This window comes from Bubalus kerabau, chromosome 10, assembly GCF_029407905.1.
Source record: "Bubalus kerabau isolate K-KA32 ecotype Philippines breed swamp buffalo chromosome 10, PCC_UOA_SB_1v2, whole genome shotgun sequence".
In the NCBI taxonomy this organism is placed as follows: Eukaryota; Metazoa; Chordata; class Mammalia; order Artiodactyla; family Bovidae; genus Bubalus; species Bubalus kerabau.
This window is the reverse complement of record NC_073633.1, coordinates 8,471,915-8,493,889: the sequence shown is the minus strand read 5'-3', so window position 1 is coordinate 8,493,889 and position 21,975 is coordinate 8,471,915. Positions and strand designations below refer to the sequence as shown.

The window sequence follows — 21,975 nt, the reverse complement described above, 5'->3', positions numbered from 1 at the left end:
CACGAAAGAAGCGCATGTAGGCATTAGATACATGAAGGGAGGGTCGACTGACACTAGACATTAGGGAGATGCAGTAGAAGCAAGAATAGTAACATTATTTTTTACCTAACACATCAATTTACTGAAAGGGTTTTAAAAGTTGGTAAGAATGTGGGGAAAGGAGCACTTTAATACTCTGTTAGTGGAAGTAAAAATTGTTGTAGCCTTTGGAAGGGCATTTTAGGAGTGTGAGTCTTTGCCCTCACCTGTCCTTGTGTGTGTTGTATCTAGTTAAATAATGGTCCCCCAAAGGCATATGCACCCAGAACCTCAGAGGATGACTGCATTTGGAAGCATAATTGGGAAGCATAATTAGGGTAAGGAGCTCAAAAAGAGTGACTGGTGTCCTTCAGAGAGAACGGAAGGGAGCTACTCACAGAGGACAGGCCATGTGAAGACAGATGCAGAGCTCAGGGGTGGGTCCGCGTGGTAAAGAGCATCAGGAATGCCCACCAGAAACTCAAGAGGGAGTATACACTGGGCTTTCCCTCAGAGCCCTCGGAAGGAGCCAACCTGCTGACAACTTGATTTTGAACTCCTGGGCTCTACAGCCACGAGAGAATACATTTCTGTTGTTAATACATTTCTGTTGATTAAAGCCTCCAGGTTAGTGGTAAGTTGTTGCTAACCTCAGGAACCTAGTACATGTGCACAGAACTCTGTGTAGACGGATGTGTTGGCATTGTTTGTTACAGTAATACGTCAGAAACAGTAAGTATCCACCAAAAATGAAACAGTTAAATAAGCTGTAGGCCAGTAATGAGTACTCCCCCGCAGTAAGGTGATTGAGGTAGATCTGTATATGTACTTAGATGAAACTGTTCATCAGATGCAGTTAAATGATAAATACCAACATGTACAGGGGTGTTTTGTTTTAATAACCTATTAACATCAGTGTATAGGAAAAGCTCCAAAAGCATACATAGACAGCCTTTGTGGAGGGGGAACTAGATGAGAACAGAGGTAGGGGATGGCTGGTTAAGGTACTTTTGTTGTATTCTACAGTTCTGCATTATTTGAATGCTGACAATAAATATTCTGTATTTTAAAAATTTGAGTTAAGAAATCTTTATCTCAGCCTCTCTTCAAAACACAACACAAATAAAAACTAAGCCAATTTATATGACTGTACACAAATATTGACATTTTACTACTGGCAGGAACAATTCAGTGCATTATTTAACACTTTGTAGTTTTCAAATACATCATCACATTGTTCTTCCCTCAGTCTGCCTTTCCCAGAAGTCGGGCAGATATTGAAAGGAAGAGTGAGTGAGAGGCCTGCCCGAGGTCACACACAAATGTCAGTGAGAGTCAGACTGGAATCCCTGGCTTCTGACTCCAGGTCCCCATGCTGCTATACTGGGAAAGTATATAGTCCCTTGTGGAAACTGTCCTGTGTGGCAATTAAGTACCTTGTAAATATTTAATCACAATTACCCCTGGCCATCCATTTAATCCTAGGAGTGTGAAGATCCCAGTGGTATCCTAGTAATAAGTGTGCGGTCAGAGCATTGGAGGATTGGGGCCCTTCTCATCAATGTCAGGAAGTATTTAGGGAACACCAGGAATCAGCCCGGCGACTTCGTTACCCTCTCTGACCAGGGGCACAACCAGACAATTTTGGAGCTAGAACAAAACAAGGAATATTATAGTCCATCAGTTTACAAGTAGATGTTAAGATCCAGAGAGAGTATCCAGAGAGAGTAATCATTTGTCCACAGTAATATAACTAGTTAATGTTAGAAGCAAAGTTAGAATACGGCTTTCTGTTTCTCATTTTCAGGTTTCCCTATACTGATCCCATGCTTTGAGTGCTCTTTTTATCATGTGTATTTTTCTGTGAGATAAGAATTTTTTCATGAGAACTCTGAGGCTGTCTTATGTGTCTAAAGGAAAATAAATCTGGTATCTCTTCCTTAATAGAGCTCATAAAAATTAGAATTAAGTCTTTGGAAATGTAGATAAAGTGGTTTAATATTAAAATGTAAAATGTTCAATGATTTCAATTTTTTAGTAGACTTTCAGTGAGTTTGCTTCCTTTTTTTATTTCAAACAACATGCTGGAAATGTAAGTATAGTTTCATGTGGCTAAACTGAGCGTTAGAAATTTTAGAAATTATAGAACACTTGTTTGGGAGGCATTGTAGATCAAGAATTCTGTGTAAAGGTAGCGTCCCAGTCACGGGTTGGTTTGTGTCCCCGGCGGCCCTTAGTCACTTATCTGGTATGCTGTGTCACAAGTCTTTTCACAGCCCACCTGCAGTTCCAAATTCTCAGCTTACTGTTTTGTTGGATAAAATGCTATTAAATTTCAAATTTCTATGAAAGAAAATCCCCCACCTGCCTTCTCTTTAACTGGTCTAGGTCCTATTCTAAAACTAATCTGTGGAATTTAGGAAGTAGATACAAAAAACATTTTTTAAGCTATGTAGCATTTTATTTACCTTGTGTGGATCTTTATTGACATCCCTTAACAGGAGTCATATAAGATATGTTCTTTTACTAGGAAACCTTGTGCTTCTTGAGACCTGTGAGAAATTATTTCTATAGCCATAAAATGTAAATGTCTACTTTTACATTAAAAAAAAAATCACCACAGTCACTTGAATTCTTTTTGCATAGTGCAATAACAGAACTTTGAAAATGAAAATTAGAAAGTTACGAACATAACCAAAACAAGTTTTGGATTATATAAGCAGCGCAACACCACTAGTGATGTGATATTTTAGCTTGAGTTATCTTTTATTGGCAGCATTTAAATATAATATTTTATGTATTTTTATTTTGTCTCAATAAAATTTTCTCTTTAAAAGAGGGCAAATGCATTTTCTTACGAAAAGCAAAGTAACTCTTCTGACTAAAATAAATCTTTTTAAACTCTCATTAAAGTTTTACATTCTGTGAGTTTCTTTGCTTTTTAGAGAATATCTGAATACATTGTCTTTATGATGCTTGGCATGGCTGGTGTTTCTTTGAGTTTAGTAGCCAAATCCTAAGTTGTAAGTCAGATACGACCCAGTCATCAAGCAGAAGTCAGCTTTGTAGCTTAATACTTATCTTTAATGTGCAAGCATGCAGATAAAGGGATTTTTTTTCTTTATGGTTGATAGCTAAACATGTTTTATTCTTTAATACATCTCTCTACATACTTGGCCTTCCTTGGTGACTGAGTGGTAAAGAACCTACCTGCCAATACAGGAGACATGGGTTTGATCGCTGGCTCAGGAAGAAATGGCAACCCACTCCAATATTCTCACCTGGAGAATCCCAGGGACAGAGGAGCTTGGTGGGCTACAATCCACGGGGTTGCAAAAGAGTTGGACATGTCTTAGTGACTAGACAACAACTACATACTCACATATAAATACCCATATGTATATTACACCCATTCATATTCCCATTTTTGCTGCTGCTCCTTTTTCTTTCTGTTGACCCAGTTTCATTTTTTAAGTAATCTGGGTTTTTATGATGCATAGCTGTCTAAGCTACTTCCATATAACATGGTAAACTAGTTTGACTTTATGGATGTATTCACCAAATCAGTGGTTCTCAATTCTGACTGTGTAATAAGGCAGGGATTATTTTTCTTTCTTATATGTATTAGTTCAGGCCCTACTCTGAGGTTACGACCCAAAAGCATCTACATTTTTCCGAACAAGATTTGATAATGTTCATCTGCCAGACCACATTTTATTTGCTAGTATTGAATAGGAACACTGGAGGGCGCTATCTAAAACCCTCCAAAGAAGTTTAAACTTTATCCTGAATATGCATTCAGTTGTAAATTTGGAATAAATTGCATGTTTGTACTTGAATAGTTATCATAAATAGGTAAGCTTACTAGCATTATAAAAGAATTCACAGTAGCAGACAAATCTTGACAGGAACCAGAAAGAATGGCCTGATGAATTTTTTAAGATGATGATGTGATCTTTTAAGATGATGATGATTTCCTTTTGAAAATGGAAGAAAAGATATTTTTATTTTAAAGAAATTTCCCTTTATTAAGCCCCTACTATATATCAGCCTCGATATGAAACTGACTTAGTGGGGGCTCCAGAAGGTTTCCTAAGGGAAGTATGAACTCAGACCTGAAACATGGAATCAGCTTTCTTTCATCAAAAGTAGAAATAGGATTTGATTTTCATAGAGAACTGTCAGCAGATCAGTAGCTTGAAAAGATGATTTTTAAAAAGGCAATCCAAAGGGAAAAAGGAAAAGCTGATTGAAAAAGTTAAATAATAATAGTAAAACATTTTAGGGTTCAGATAAAATATAGGACCTAGGAAAATACATCGTTTAACATTACCCCCTCCCAATTCAAGATGGATTAAAACAAATAACCCTAAAAGGATAAAGTCACTCGTAGCTTGGTAAGGAGGGGATAATTTATTTTTAATTTAAAAAATACAATGTTACATCTAGTTTGGAGTATGGAAAGAGTATTAGGCAGAATTCTGAAGATGTCACTTCCTCTCCCCCCATAATTCCTGTTCCCTTTATTCAGTCAAACTAATCTGGGTACTACAGATGCTGCAGATGAAGATAAGGTTACTAATTAGCTAATCTTAAAATATGGAGGTTGTCTATGGTTGTTACACACAGTCACAGTATAATCACATAAGCCCTTATTACAGAAGACAAAAGAGAAAAATGTGGGGAAGGAGGACAAGAGAGAGATGCTGCAGAAGGGGAAACTAGAGAGAGTCTAAGCATGAGAAGGATTTGGGCCCCATTGCTGTATTCTGAGATACAGGGGCCCAGATGCAGGAAATGGCAAGAGTGCCCTCTGGGAGGTAAGGGCGTGCCCTAGCTGACATCTGGCAAGGGAATAGAGACCTTAGTCTTACAACTGCAAGGATCTTGGTTCTGCCAAACAACCTTAAATGAACTCAGAGGCAGATTGTTCTCCAGAACCTCCAATAAGGAATGTAGCCCTACAACATAAACCAGGTATTTTAGCCTGGGGAAACCTACCTTGGACGTCTGACCTTACAGAATTGTGGGACAATAAATGAGTATTGTTTTAAGTTGCTAAGTCTGTGGTAATTTGTGATGACAACAACAAAGACAAAATTCAGCTTTATTCATGTCCCACAAAATATTATATTTATTGCCTTTGAAGCTTTGATGATAAGTTTCTGTCAAGGCTGTATATTGTCACCCTGCTTATTTAACTTATATGCAGAGTACATCATGAGAAATGCTGGGCTAGAAGAAGCACAAGCTGGAATCAAGATTGCTGGGAGAAATATCAATAACCTCAGATATGCAGATGACACCACCCTGATGGTAGAAAGTGAAGAGGAACTAAAAAGCCTCTTGATGAAAGTGAAAGAGGAGAGTGAAAAAATTGGCTTAAAACTCAACATTGAGAAAACGAAGATCATGGCATCCGGTCCCATCACTTCATGGGAAATAGATGGGGAAACAGTGGAAACAGTGTCAGACTTTATTTTGGGGGGCTCCAAAATCACTGCAGATGGTGACTGCAGCCATGAAATTAAAAGACGCTTACTCCTTGGAAGAAAAGTTATGACCAACGTAGATAGCATATTGAAAAGCAGAGACATTACTTTGCCGACAAAGGTCCATCTAGTCAAGGCTATGGTTTTTCCTGTGGTCATGTATGGATGTGAGAGTTGGACTGTGAAGAAAGCTGAGTGCTGAAGAATTGATGCTTTTGAACTGTGGTGTTGGAGAAGACTCTTGAGAGTCCCTTGGACTGCAAGGAGATCCAACCAGTCCATTCTGAAGGAGATCAGCCCCGGGATTTCTTTGGAAGGAATGATGCTGAAGCTGAAACTCCAGTACTTTGGCCACCTCATGCGAAGAGTTGACTCCTTGTAAAAGACTCTGATGCAGGGAGGGATTGGGGGCAGGAGGAGAAGGGGACGGCAGAGGATGAGATGGCTGGATGGCATCACCGACTCGATGGACGTGAGTCTGAGTGAACTCCGGGAGTTGGTGATGGACAGGGAGGCCTGGCGTGCTGCGATTCATGGGGTCACAAAGAGTTGGACACAACTGAGCGAGTGAACTGATACTTCACCTAATTATAAACACAATACACATATATTTTTGTACCCTGCTTTTCTCTTAACTTGATCATATATATTTCTCTGTGTTACTATGCAGTTTTCCCAAATCATTGCTTTTAATAGAGTAGATACATTGCTTTTCTTTGAGTAGGTAAAATATGTTATATATTTAACCCATTGGACTTTGATGTCACTTCAAAATTTTTATCATCAAAATACTATCCTGAGTGTTTCTGCACATATGATCATCTCATTTTCGAAGTTACTGGAGTGGATATTCATGTGGATCATTACCAAGTCAAAGGGTATGAGCCTTTTTATGACTCATGATGTATTAGCAAGCCTTAAATGGCTTACCAATTTAAAGGGAAAGTCGCTCAGTCATGTCCGACTCTTTGCACATGGACTGTCCATAGAATTCTCTAGGCCAGAATACTGGAGTGGGTAGCCTTTTCCTTCTCCAGGGGATCTTCCCAACCCAGGGATCAAACCCAGGTCTCCCTCATTGCAGGCGGATTCTTTACCAGCTGAGCCACAAGGGAAGCCCTACCAATTTAAAAGTCTTTAGCAAAAGTAAGAGAACCATGGTCATCAAAATCATTATCACCATTAGATAGTATTCATTTTTAAGTAATTTTTTATGTTGTTAATGGGGGAAGATTCTTGGTGCAGAGCTTTAAGTTTAGGGAAGAAGTTTCCTAAATTACTCAGAGAATCAATGTATAAGCTACTATTCTAAGTATTTCAGGAGATATAAAACTGAATAGTGTTAAAGGTAGAGTCGCTCAGTCGTGTTTGACTCTTTTCGACCCCGTGGACTGTATAGTCCACGGAATTCTGCAGGCCAGAATACTGGAGTGGGTAGCCTTTCCCTTCTCCAGGGTTTTGAACCCAGGTCTCCCACATTGCAGGTGGATTCTTCACCCTCTGAGCCACAAGGGAAGCCCAAGAGTACTGGAGTGGGCAGCCTATCCCTTCTCCAGCAGATCTTCCTGACCCAGGAATGGAACCGGGGTCTCCTGCACTGTAGGTGGATCCTTTACCAGCTGAGCCACAAGGGAAGCCCTGTTACAGTGTCTAGTGCCTGAAACCAATCATGATTACTCGTGCACCAGTCAGAAGGGATGTGAAACTAGTTCCTCACCTCAGAACCAGTTTTTAAGTCAGCTTGATTTTTTTCCCCAAACTTATTTTTTTTTAAACTTGCTTATTTTTAATTGAAGGAAAATTGCTTCACAGTATTGTGTTGTTTTCTGCCATACATCAGCATGAATCAGCTGTAGGGATGCATGTGTGCCCTCCCTCTGGAACCTTCCTCCCACCTCCCCACCCTTTCCCACCAGTGTCACAGAGCCCCGGTTTGAGTTCCCTGAGTCATACAGCACATTCCCGTTGCTTATCTACTTGACACGTGGTACTGTATGTGTTTCCACGTTATTCTCTCCATTTGTTTCTCCCTCGCCTCCTCCCCCCAGCCCATGTCCATGAGTCTCTTCTCTATGTCTGCATCTCCATTGTTGCCCGGTAAATAGGTTCATCAGTACCATCTTTCTAGACTCCATATATGTACATTAATATACGATATTTGTTTTTCTCTTTATAATAGACTCCAGATTCATCCACCTCATTAGAACTGACTCAAATGTGTTCCTTTTTATGGCTGAGTAATATTCCACTATGTATATGTACCACAGCTTCTTCATCCATTCATCTGATGATGGATATCTAGGTTGCTTCCATGTTCTAGCTATTGTAATAGTTTGTTGGCTTGATTTTTTTTAATAGTAATACATATACAGTCTGTTGGTACTACATTCCTACCTTCTATTTCTATCATGCTGATTTTTTAATAGTTCTTGCTGCTGCTGCTGCTAAGTCACTTCAATTGTGTGTGACCCCATAGACGGCAGCCCACCAAGCTCCCCTGTCCCTGGGATTCTCCAGGCAAGAACACTGGAGTGGGTTGCCATTTCCTTCTCCAGTGCGTGAAAGTGAAAAGTGAAAGTGAAGTCGCTCAGTCGTGTCCGACCCTTAGCGACCCCATGAACTGCAGCCTACCAGGCTCCTCCATCCACGGGATTTTCCAGGCAAGAGTACTGGAGTGGGGTGCCATTGCCTTCTCCATCTAATAGTTCTTAAAACCACACTTATCTTTTTAATGTGGGTATGACCATTTTTTTCATTTATATTTTTGAATTTCTTTCCAACATTCTGGAGATATTACTGACATATATGTAAGTTTAAGGTGTACAGCATGATTATTTGATGTCCATATATACTGTGAAATGATTACCATAATAAGGTTAGTTAACAGCTCCATTCCCCTCACAGAATTACCTTTTTGTGTGTGTGGTGATAAAATTTAAGTTCTGCTATTTAAGGTCTTGTTAACTTGCAAGGATACAGTATAGTATTGTTCAGTACAGTCACCATGCTGTACATGCATTAGATCCCCAGATCCTATTCACCTTACAGTTCAAAGTTTGTACCCTTTGGCCAGCATCTTCCCTGCCAGCCCTGACAACTAGTATTCTCCTCTCTCTGAGTTCAGCTTGTTTGGATTACTACATGTAAGTAACATGCACTGTATGTCTTTCTCCGTCTGGTTTATTTCACTTAATGTGATGCCCTTTTCATGCTGTCCATGGGGTTCTCAAGGCATTACTTTGCCAACAAGGTCCATCTAGTCAAGGCTATGGGTTTTTCCAGTGGTCATGTATGGATTTGAGAGTTGGACTATAAAGAAGGCTGAGTGCTGAATGCTTTCGAACTGTGGTGTTGGAGAAGACTCTTGAGAGTCCCTTGGACTGCAAGGAGATCCAACCAGTCCATCCTAAAGGAAATCAGTCCTGAATATTCATTGAAAGGACTGATGCTGAAGCTGAAACTCCAATACTTTGGCCACCTGATGCAAAGAGCTGACTCCTTTGAAAAGACTCTGATGCTGGGAAAGATTGAAGGCGGGAGGAGAAGGGGATGACAGAGGATGAGATGGTTGGATGGCATCACTGAGTCAATTGGCATGAGTTTGAGTGAACTCTGGGAGTTGGTGATGGACAGGGAAGCCTGGCGTGCTGCATCCATGGGGTCGCAAAGAGCCAGACACGACTGAGCGACTGAACTGAACTGAACTGAATGCCCTTTAGGTTCATCCATATTGTTGCAAGAAGCATAATTTCCATCTTTTGATGGCTAAGTCATACTCCCTTGTGTGTGTGACATATATGTTTGTCTATAGATACCTCACATGTTTTCTATCCATTCCTCTGTAGTTGGACACTTATCTGGTTTCCATGTCTGGGGTATTATGAATAATGCAGTGAACATGGGACTACAGATAATCTGTTTGATAAAATGATGCCATTTTTTTAAAATATATATACCCAAAAGTGGAATTGCTGGATCACATGGTGGTTCTAGTCTTAATTTTTTGAGTGGCTACAACAGTTTACATTCCCATCAGTAGTGCACAAGAATTCCTTCTCATGGGTGTAGCTATTTTCTTTCTTTGGTTCCCAGTTATATTCCACTGATATCTTGAAAAATGAAAAATTTTAAGTAGGAAAAATATCTATGTGAATAAGCATGCTATGAATAAGCAGATACCAGGTTCTATCTTCAGTGTTCTTTTGTACAAAGCAAAGTATTGTACTTAGAATGAAGGACTATCTAATACTAAAATATAAAGTACATTTATTTTCTGCAACTGTAGAACAATTTATACCTAAACCTTTCTCCCCTGTAAAGAAGCTGTGAGTTAAAGTTAAAAGACACTGGATGGGACTATTTGTGTCGCTAACCAGCTATTACTTTGAACATGTCACTTATGATCAGCGCATCTGCTTTCGGTTCTATAGCAAGAGAGGTTGAATATGTTGATCACTTGAAAAATCGTCATTTAGAAAAGGTAGGAAAACATTTTTGACTCAGTGACATAGGCTGAAATTAAAAGTATCTGGTAGGAAGTCATATTTTGGTTTGGAAATTAAATGAAGAAATCCGCGTAAAGCTCCTAGAGCAGACATTCAGCATTAGGTAGCATGAAAATGGAGATAGTGACAAAGCTTTGGTACTAAAATACGCTTTTTCTGAGAGATTGTATAACTGAACTGCATTAGAATCTGTGTGAAAATAAGGTACACTTTAAAAGTACATGTTTTTATTTTCCAGGATCAAATCTAAATCGCTGTGGTTTCCGAGGCTCTTCCTATCTGGGTATTCCATTCAATCCATCAAAGGTTAGTTCTGTTTGGATTAGGAGGAAAGAGGAGGGGGAGTGTACAGATTTTAGTAAGAAAGAAAACTAAGAAAGTATATAGAAAGAACCAGGTTTCCAAGTTTTAGTGTAGCTAAATAAGTGTGTCTTATGAACTGTAACTTTTTAAGGGAAAGCTGTACCCACCTTCCTGAAATAATGCACAGTATATAAACCCACAGGAATTCCTATTGTTACAAAAATTATGTTTTTGTTGCTATTGCACCTGCGTGTGTGTGTGTGTGTACAAATTATTGGTGATTTCCTGGAGAAAATGGGAATAAAGTACTCTAGTACATTTGTTCTCTAAGAAACCTTCCATGTGTTACAGTAGGACTTTATATGTGGTTCACATTTCTTAGGAATGAAAGAAAACGTTCTTGCCAAGGCACTGATGCGAGGCCCAAGTAGTGATGGATTATGACGACCTTCATGACAAAGGCAGGTTGTCGCCAAGGCTCAGGCAGGACTTTGGTACCTGTGCATGCAGGTGCAGAAAATCTGTGGGTCCTGACAGGAGCTTTTTTCTTCTTCAAAGAGGCAGACCCCAAACAACCTTTTGTAGGTATTTCTTCTGTGTACAAAGTATTTTTCTACAATAGAAAGCAGAGAAAAGCTTCATCATTTTGTGGAAGAAGACCTCACAAAATAGAAACTTTTTCCTAGATGGGATCGGCCTGCGTATATAATGCTTACAAGCCAATATCTGGCTACACTGAGTACATCAAGATTTGTATCTGGTTCCAAACTGAAGGTAAATGGCATGCTACCAGTTTTTCTGTACTCTGCTTCAAAATTTTGGAATAAATAGCAGTGATTTTGGAGGAGGTGGCATGATTTGACAGAGGCACCCCTTCAGCTTTCTTCCTTTGCCTTAAGCTGTAGACAAGCGTGCCTATGTGAGTCATATGACTTTGCTAAAGTATCTCTAATCACGTATGCCCATTGCTTTTATTAGAGAATCTAGAAAAAAAATCCGTAAAAATTGTTCTTTTTATCTGATGCATAACATACTTTGCAACTTAAGCCAGTGCTAATTAGAGATAGCTCTGCATTTAGTCATAATGGGCAGGATTTCTATAAGTCATGACCCTGATAATAATGACCGTTATACGGCACTATACCCTATACAGATGTATACCTACACTTGTTGGAGTAAAACAGTTCTTTGATAACATTACTTTAAGGAAACAGCTTCCTTTTCCCCCTCACCCCTCTCCCAAAGCATATTTGAAATAACAAGAATAAAGTTTAAGAAGAAACCTTTTTTGCCTTTGGTTCACAGAGTCTCCTAAAACCCATTTATGGCCCTAATTCATCGAGACCTAGGCATTTTCTGGGGAAGCTGGGTCCCACTCCATTCTGTGTTGCATTAATCTGAATGTTAAATGATAGAAGGAGCTAGAGGCTCTGGTGGAATCATACGGGCCCACAAGGAGTTGTCTGTTAGGGTAGTGGCTGAGAATCCAGGAGAGGGGTGAAACCAAGAGAACCTGAGGGAGCAATAAGATTTTCTAATATAGTATATAAATAAAATAACATCATCAGTTTTTCTTCTAAAACCACCTGTAGGCCATTGACTTACCTGAAAAATGCTCAGGGCCGCTAGTGGCCACAGAACACATTTTGAGAAACACTGATGGATCCTCTCAACCCCCTTTTCTCGCTGTTTTTCTTCCAACAAATCCCATATTCTCTTTGAAACTGTGTACTATCCTTAACACATACTGCATAGCCAGGATTTTTCCTTCTCTGCTTTACTTTTACTTTTCCTCCTACCTAAAGCCCCCTCTTCATCTGTACCTAACCAAGCTTCTCTCATCCTGCAGAAAAAAATCTTTATCCATGTATTATTGTATTTCCATCATGACACTTACTGCATCCTGTTTTGTACTGTGCTTAAATAGACTTCTCTTCTACCTTCACGATTAAGGTACATGTTTGATTTATGTTTGGATTTGCCACAGTGCTTTTAACGTAGCAGATATTTAGTTTAAGTAAGCTCCAATACTTTGGCCAACTGATGTGAAGAGCCGGTTCATTGGAAAAGACCCTGATGCTGGGAAAGATTGAGGGCAAGAGGAGAAGGGGGCGACGGGATGAGATGGCATCACTGACTCGTGGGCATGAGTTTGAGCAAACTCTAGGAGATGGTGAAGGACAGGGAAGCCTGGCATTCTGCAGTTCGTGGGATCTCAGAGAGTCAGACATGACTTGACAGCTGAACAACAACAACAACCAAAAAAGAATTCTAAGAAGTCAGTTATAAATGTGGAATAGGTATCCAGGCATATCAGAGCTTAAGTTCTAAGGAGAAACTCAGAATGAAAGAGACACCAAAATGAAGATTTGCTTGTCATATTTGTGAGACCGTATAAGGAATTGTATATGTAAGACTGGATAGGTGGGGCAATTCAGATTTAGAGGAAATTTGAACACCTTACCAACTTATTCTCTAAAGAACTACAGAAGGTCAGTGAGCAGGTAAGTGTTCTGATTAAGTCACAGGTGGTTCTAAGACCCTTGGGTCATGATTCCAAAGAAGTAGTGGCCCTTTTGGTATTTGCCTTGCACTTGCATCATCATCAGTAGGATAACTAGCATCTGTATAGACGGTAACTTTATTTAATCTTCACAGTAACCCTGTGAAGTGGACACTAATATCTCCATTTTTCAGAATGAGCAAGCCAGTGAGTAATAGAGCCAGGATTTGATGCCTTTCAGTAGTGTAGAGGTTAACATTTATTGTAGAAAGCAATGGAGTCTATTTTAACCAAAATCTTTGTATAAGATTCATTTTAACTTTGTAGTATTTTGAGCAGTTATTCAGGTATTGAAGTAGTTATTGATGAGCCCAACTAAAACAGAAGGAAAGCCTGTGAGAAAGATGAATTTAAAATGTGCTCTTAGTCTGTCAAAATAAAAACTTTCTTAACAGAGAGATAAATTAGTACAATGTAAAATTTTTTAAGTGAAATTAGCTTTTTAAAATAATTAGTTAATAGGATTGGCTATTTGAAAATAATTATAAAATTTTAAGTGCTTTGTGTATTGTGCAGTCTTAAGTTACTTGGCTTTACATTTTTACTTTTATTTTAAAAAGTTTTTAAGTTAATTTTATCTGTGTCTGTGCCAACTGGAATCTACAGGGTTTCCTATAAGGAGTCACATATTTTATAAACCTTAAGAGATTTTTGATAACTTTTGTAGTTTTGTTGGAACCATCAAATCATTGAAACTAATTCAGTAAGTATTTTGGTAATATGAGTTTCCTAGTTTAATTCCCCAGCTCTGCCTGGTCAATTACTAGTCTAACAGTCTTCACAAAACACTTTACAGTCAGTACTCATTTGGGATCTAAACTTTAAAAGTTAGATTGTTTTATTCCAGAGAATTTTTCAATGTTAGTATCTTAAGCCTTTGCATTTTTTTGTTATTTGCTATTCTAAGTGTTAATGTTATTAGAAAGTCAAATAATTCAACTGTATGAGAATAGGAAAAGATTTTTTAACTGTATTGTTTTGTATTATTTTTAAATGGTAATTACTACTGTGGCACTTAATTTGAATTTGTATGGCAGAAAAGAATTATTTCTACATGCTTTTCTAAATAATTGATGTGGTTGATCAAATAGAAAGTTTAAATAATTTGGTTTATTTGAATATCAGATCTACTTCCATAAAACTTGAGGATAAATTTTAAAATTACGTGCCTGGATAGTATGCAGTAATACTTATGTTGAGACATACATGAAATTGAGTTTTATTTTTCTCTACCTGATGTCTATACAAGCCGGTAAAAACAACATTTGATTTTACTGTTTACTGAAACTTCTTGTCAGATTGTATAATGGAGTAAGATTTCATTCAGTTTTCTAATTAACATTATATTAATTTTGAATCTAGAATTCTGGGACTGCTCATCCTTACGACAGTGGCCACATAGCAATGACCTACACGGGCCTTTCATGCCTAGTTATTCTTGGAGACGACCTAAGCCGGGTAAATAAAGAAGCTTGCTTAGCAGGCTTGAGAGCCCTTCAGCTAGAAGATGGAAGGTACAGGTCATTTTTTGTTACTTGTCTCTCTCTCTTGTTTTTTTTTTTTTTTTTTTTAAAGAAAAATCTTTTGAAACTAAAAATGAATATAGTAGACCTATAGAATTTGTCATAAATTCTTATTCCAACCACCTAAAAGTTCACTGTATAATATGGTTGAAATGCCTAATCAATGAAATATTTCTTATGTGAATGAAAATGAAAGTAATCACAATAATAGAACTCCATTTTTATTTCACTTTTTTTTTAAGAGGACAGTAAGTGATCCATAAATAAGTGGTTTAATAGTTTCAGGATTAGGATCTACTTTAATTTACCTTCTGGGTAAAAAATTAACATTTTGAAGCAGACATACATTTAGTCTCAATGTTTTAGAAGTTTATTTAATCTAAACTTTTATGCCTTAAGGTAGTTATAGGAGGAAAAAGGGATGAATGTTGAATATTATATTCTAGTTTAGGTAGTTTCTGTGATATTTTTAAAGGCTAGAGAAAGAAGTTCGTGAGTTCATTAATATTTGATGATTTGAGTCATGGGTCTAACAAAAGAGTTTTAAGGTGAAGCATTTTTTTAAGTCTTGGAAGTAATAAAGCAGTAGTGATTCTGTCTCAAGAGGAAACTTGGCAGACAAATCCTGCCATGTTATATCTGTGTTCCGTCTACTCTTGTCTGTGTTTTCCTGTCATTATTTTAAAAACACTGCTCTTGATGAGGGGAAAATTAATGGAAACATGTGAGATAAATTGACATTGATTAGAAATACTATAATGGAGAAGGCAATGGCAAGCCACTCCAGTACTCTTGCCTAGAAAATCCCATGGATGGAGGAGCCTGGTGGGCTACAGTCCATGGGGTCGCCACGAGTCGGTCGCGACTGAGCGACTTCACTTTCACGCAATGGAAAAGGAAATGGCAACGCACTCCAGTGTTGTTGCCTGGAGAATCCCAGGGACAGCAGAGCCTGGTGGGCTGCTGTCTATGGGGTCGCACAGAGTCGGACACGACTGAAGCGACTTAGCAGCAGCAGCAGAAATACTATAAAACTAACTACTTAACACAGCAAGTACATGTCACTAATTTCTCAGTATTTCACTATAGTCTTTGGTTACTGCTATCTTACCCTTGTTTATAAATAAAAGAATAGACATGAAACACTATTATATACTTCTCTAAAACTGTTGCTAAGTCGCTTCAGTCATGTCCGACTCTGTGTGACCCCATAGACGGCAGCCCAACAGGCTCTGCCCTTCCTGGGATTCTCCAGGCAAGAACACTGGAGTGGGTTGCCATTTCCTTCTCCAATGCATGAAAGTGAAAAGTGAAAGTGAAGTCGCTCAGTCCTGTCCGACTCTTAGCAACCCCGTGGACTGCAGCCTACCAGGCTCTTCTGTCCGTGGGATTTTCCAGGCAAGAGTACTGGAGTGGGGTGCCATTGCCTTCTCTGACTCTAAAACTAATTATGGGTAAAAATTAAAACAATATGATCAGTTATCATGTTGGTTATCTGTATATACATTGAGAAGAAATTTTACATAGGCAAAACCAACAGTTCCCAGGTTTCACCTGGTCCTGTTTCTCTCATGAATTCTCAGACCACTGTGCCACAGCTTTCCATGGCTGAGAGTAGACGAACTTACTCTGGAGTGTTGACATCTGGAGAGGAGTAGCTGTGATCGTGGGTTAAGCTACCCAGACACCAGAACTTTGGAGCAGAGTGATGATTTAGGGGTAGTTTTATATCATTCAAGTTAATAGTCCTATTCTTTACTGAATAATACAAGTAGTATATGATTTTTAAATCCATTATTAGTGATAGGTTTTTCTGCGAGTGAAAACATGAAGTGGCTGTCTCTACAAACGAATTACAGTACAGTAAATCATATTGTTCTTACTTTCAGTTTTTGTGCAGTACCTGAAGGCAGTGAAAATGACATGCGATTTGTATACTGTGCTTCCTGTATCTGCTATATGCTCAACAACTGGTCTGGCATGGATATGAAAAAGGCTATCAACTATATTAGAAGAAGTATGGTGAGTTATGTTGATAGTGACTCTCTCCTTTAGTTATTATTGCTGAAATAGGAGAGCTGGGAGGAGAATGGGCCAACAGAGGATGAGGTGGTTGGATGGCATCACTGACTCGATGGACATGAGTTTGAACACGCATCAGGAGTTGGTGATAGACAGGGAAGCCTGGCGTGCTGCAGTCCATGGGGTCGCAAAGAGTCGGACACGACTGATGAGAGCTGCGGCATGCCTCATCTCTTCTATTAATAGCAGTAATTTGGAAATAGGGTAATAAGATTGCTTTTTAGGTACATCATATATCAGAATAGCCATGTAAAAATAATCTTCAAGGACAGATTGACTCTTTAGCCATTAAATTTTAAATATAATCTGATTGTATCCAAAGAGACAATGTCTTTAGTGGAAAGAAATTGGTCAGCCTTGGAAGCAAAAAAACAGTAAAATCTCAAAGTAAATGTTGATAGCCTATCCTAGTAGAGCTCCTTGAGAAGTCACAGCCAAACTTAAAGGAGAATTGTGGTGCCCTTGGTGAGATTATTCCTATATATTGGGTGTGAGATGTTCCTTAAGCCGTTTTAAGTAGCAAGATTGGGCTGACAATAGATTTTTGAATCACTTTTGGTTTCTAAATAGTTTTATGTGTGGGTTGTTTTTTTTCTTTTTTTTTTTAATCTAAGGTTTAAGGAGAGTATCAAGTAGAAATGTTATTCTTTCACACAATATAGTCTTTTTTTTTTTTATCAACAATAGTAAGGAAATTTTAGTCTCAGCCAGAAATATCATTTGCTCTACTTTTTAGTCTTTCGTATAAAATCAGAGTAATAGAAGTGCTGCTTCCCAGGTTTATTTTACTTACTAAATATGAAATTTTTATTTTATAGATTAAAATATTTTAGGCTGTTAGTTCAGCTTTTACTAGTCCATATTTCAGAGCAGAAATGTAAGTTCCTAGAGGAATAGAGTTATTTTTAATTAAATATATAAATCAGAATTTACAGAATATACAATAGCACAAATTTTTAAAAGCCTTGGGAGGCAGAAAGAACAAACCTTTAAAGAAGTTTTAAGACAAAAGGAGTTTGATGTTATAGACAAAGACGGGTGATTGTTTTGCCAAAAGTTTTACTTTTGTTTTCCATTCAAAGGATTCGTTAGCCAAAGAAACCATTGTTGAAACCATTGTTACACACATAAACAATTTCAATTTTTTATAGAAGAAAGATAATTTGAAAAGAAATATAAAAAATAGAACTAACAGTGTATACATCACCAAATTGGGCTGAGCTACATCCAGACTTGAACAGCGCTAGGAAGTCCCTTGTTAACAGCAATCTGGAGGCCCAATTAAGAAGGGTCCAGGGGAGGTGCGTCCACCCACCAGTGAGACTTCAAATCACAGTTTCGGGGGCTCCTGTTCATAATCCTAGGCCACAAGCTGATATCATTATCAGTTTGTGTGCAAAAATGCGGGTATGGTTTTACTTTAATCTTTCTACAATGTGGAAAGATTTGTTTCACCTTATGAGTTATAGAATTTCATTAAACCCTCCAGAGAGGGGGCAGGGGTTGCCCAGGCCATCAGGGGCTCAAGAATTTCAAGATGAACTCCCTTTCTAATCTGAAGTGCTGCCTGACTTGCTGTGCTTGCCAGCAGGCGTGGAATCCAGGCAGTGTCGACGCAGGTCAGAGCAGGTCAGAGGGCTGCTGTCCTGCTTCTGAAGCCTGAACAAGACTTTCCCCTATTTCCCTAACAGTGATAGGCATTGTGGCATGATTATTGCAGAAATAATATCACGTTCTTCTTAGTGCATTGTATTTGGAGGTACAACTTGTTGATACGCCTTATTATTGGTGATGTTAACTTTGATCACTTGGTTAAGGTGGTGTATGCCAGATGTTTCTCTGTAAAGTTAGCATCTTTTCCCTTTGTGATTATATTTAGAATCTCATGGTGCGATACTTGGAGACTATGTAAATTTCCTGTCCCTCATCAAACTTTTATCCTCTAGTGTTAGCATGCATTGATGATTTTCCAGCTCTACCATTCATTCTATAATTATCAGTTAAAATTCTGCTGCTACAAAAAGCTTTCCTTTTATCTTTATATATTTATTTATTTAATTTCAATAGGAGCTCTAGATTCTTGTTTGATTCAATGGGTTATTATCTGTAACTATCACTCATTTAAAAAGAGCCTGATGCTGGGAAAGACCAAGGGCAGGAGGAGAAGGGGACGACAGAGGATGAGATGGTTGGATGGCATCACTGACTCAATGGACTTGGGTTTGGATGGACTCCGGGAGTTGGTGATGAACAGGGAGGCCTGGCGTGCTTCGGTTCATGGGGTTGCAAAGAGTCGGACACGACTGAGCGACTGAACTGAACTGAACTGATCATTTATTTTGATACTGTCCCAGATTGAGCCAGCAAAAACCCCGTCATGCAGGCTCTTAAGCCCTTTTGACGTGTCCCGTTCATTTTTGAGCACGTCCTTGCTCTCTGGCACAAAATATTCCAGGTTCATAGTTTAATTTCCCAGCCTCAGTTCTAAAATTGGTCATTTCTTCAAGAAATTCTGGTTCTTCTTTTTTTTGAAGGCTGGTATTTAGAAACCAGGATTTGGGCACAAAATGTGCTCATTGGTACTAGGATGTCATTGCTTCTAGGCCCTCTCTTAGAGGTAGGAAATGTGTATATGTATACACAGATATCCCCTTACACACATCCACACGTTTATATCTATTTATCAAAAACCATGAATTCATGCTAATGAAACGATGAAAGCGCTTAGTCATGTCTGACTCTTTCTGATCCCATGGGCTGTAGCCTGCCAGGCTCCTCTGTCCATGGAATTCTCCAGGCAAGAATACAGGAGTGGGTACCCATTCCCTTCTCCAGGAGATCTTCCCCACCCAGGACTTGAACCCGGGTCCCCTGCATTGCAGGCAGATTTTTGACCATCTGAGCCGCCAAGGCAGCCTGAGTTCATACTAATTTTAATCCAACACCATTTATTCAGTCACTGACTCTTTGCAACCCCATGGACTGTACGTGCCAGGTTCTTCTGTCCTCCAGTATCACCCAGAGTTTGCTCAAATTCATATCCATTGAGCCACTGATGCTGTCTAACCATCTCATTCTCTGCTGCCCTCTTCTTTTGCCTTCAATCTTTCCCAGCATCAGAATCTTTTCCAGTGAGTCCACTTTTCTCATCAGGTGGCCAAAATAATGGAGCTTCAGTTTCAACTTGAGTCCAACAAATATTCAGGGTTGATTTCCTTTAGGATTGACTGGCTTGATCTCCTTGCATTCAGAGGGACTCTCAAGAGTCTTCTCCAGCACCACAGTTCAAAAGCATCAATTCCTTGGCATTCAGCCTTGTTTATGGTCCAACTCTCACATCCTTACATGACTGCTGGAAAAAGCATAGCTTTGATTATACAGACCTTTGTAGGCAAAGTGATGTCTCTGCTTTTTTACATATCTAGGTTTGTCATTAGCTTTTCTTCCAAGGAGCAAGCGTGTTTTAATTTTGTGGCTGCAGTAACCATCCTCAGTGATTCGTGTGGCCCAAAAAAGCAAATCTGTCACAGCTTTCACTCTTCCCCCTTCTATTTGCCATGAAGTAATGGGCCGCGTGCCATGATCTTCGTTTTTTTAACTCCATTCCGTTCATTTCAATCTTCCTCTTTTCATGTGTAACTTCCTTCTTGGACGGTGACAAACCTGACTCCTATTATCCAGAATGCATTGGTTCTTTTTGCTTAGAGCCCACAGGTACAGTGTCAGAATGTTATATTTAAAACACACTTGGGTTTTTTTTTTTTATTCCCTCCACCACCACCTTACCCCCAACCTTTAGTGTGTTTATGTCATTTATTTGAAATAGAGTTGTTTGTTTGGATTCTACTTTAGGATCACCCCCCAACTTTGTTGATTTTATTTCCTTAATATGTGATATATTAACTTGCTTCTGAAAGTCAGAATTTAGGTTCACAACCGTGGAACTCGCAAGGGCCTCCCTTATCTTCGGTCTCCTTCCTCGGCCTAACTCCCGTGTTTGCCGCAACGTTCCCATTCACTCTGTAGGTAAATGTTCTCTTTAGTTTCTAGGTCATCCTCCTCTCTCACTCAAGAGTACTTTTTTGCATTTTGCTTTTTTCACTTAACAGTATAGCTTGAAAACCACCCTGTATCAGGTCAAAAAAATTCTCCTCATTCTTTGTTTTTCTTTTTTTGCAGTTTAGTAGTACTCCATTATGTGCACATCATAGTTTTTTCCAACTATTCTATATATAGGGTATGTATTTTCCTAAGGCGAACAGTGTTGAAACTAATCCTTTCTGCATGTATGCTTATGTATTGTTGGGAATATATTTGCAAAATAAATTCCTAGAAGTGGAATTGCCTGATCAAAAAGTAAATGCATACATAAATTTTCATTTTCACTCCAAAAATAGGAACCAGTGTGTATTCCCACCAGTGTGTGAGAGTGCCTGTCTACACAGACTCACCAATAGAATGTTGTTGCAGTATTTTTATTTTTACCAATCTGGTGGGTGACAAATGATACCTTGGTGTGTTTCCAAATTTGCGTTTATTTTATTAGGATTGAGATTGACTGTTTTCTTAACTTCAGGGCTACAGAAAACCAGCCTCAGGCCAGGTTTAGCCTGCAGGCTCCGGATTGCTGACCCCTACTTGTAGTCCATTGTTTTTCCTTTTTCTTTAGATATTGCAATTTTGTGTAAATTTCTTTCTTTGCTCATCTTTCATTTCAACCACTTTCTCTTCAACTCCTTTTACTTACTTCTTTATCTCATTTTTATTCTCTTGGTTTTCAGCCTTTCTTACATGCCCCTTAGTGTCTTTTCCTAAAATCATTTAATTTTCTTTATTTCTTCCTACTGTTTATCCTTTTCATTTTTTAACTTTAAATCTCTTTTCACTTCCCAAGTGCTATTTGAGGGTATACAATTGAGTTTGGGGTGCTTTACTGTAATTTTCTTATGCTTTCATCATACTTTGGAGGTGAAGGCAGATTTTCCTATATGGAGATGTTTTCATCCTGATCGCCGTGTTTCCATCTCAGAGACTCAAGATTCCTTTGTGTAGATTTGTCTTTTTCTGTTTAGTCATTAGTGGATTTGTTTTTTCTTACAAGAATTCCTAGTTGAGTAAGAGTGCCATCTTTTCAGTGCAGAGAAACAAAGTATGATTTTTTAAATTTAGAGTGTGTTTTTGTTTGTGTAGCTAGCGATTGGAGAAGGCTAGTGAGTTCTATGATTTTCTGCTAGGAGAGAGTTCTTTTTTGTTTCCTGGGTTTTTAAAGTTTGCTCCTTAGAGTTTTCTTTTATTATCTGATCTTCAAAGGGCCCTTCCTTCTTCCTTTTTCTTCTTCTTCTCTCTTCACCAGACTTACGCCCTTTGAATGCTGCCACCTTGACTTGCATGCCCTCCTCAGTCCCTTTCCTGTGGTCGGTGCTCAGTACAGGCATCCTCGCTTTGACTGGTCGCCCCAGACTATAATGATGGTTGTGCTGGCTGAAAGC

At 38.7% G+C, this 21,975-nt stretch overlaps 1 protein-coding gene across 2 annotated transcripts in view; it reads left to right on the top strand.

The window, feature by feature from the left end:
* Positions 1-21,975, top strand: part of PGGT1B (protein geranylgeranyltransferase type I subunit beta) — a 54,523-nt gene that overhangs the window by 14,826 nt on the left and 17,722 nt on the right. For both annotated transcript variants that reach the window (XM_055536530.1, XM_055536531.1), the window contains exons 3-5: positions 10,254-10,321; positions 14,244-14,395; positions 16,294-16,426. In XM_055536530.1, coding sequence (XP_055392505.1) covers positions 10,254-10,321; positions 14,244-14,395; positions 16,294-16,426 — 353 coding nt within the window. The remainder of the gene's footprint in view (positions 1-10,253; positions 10,322-14,243; positions 14,396-16,293; positions 16,427-21,975) is intronic.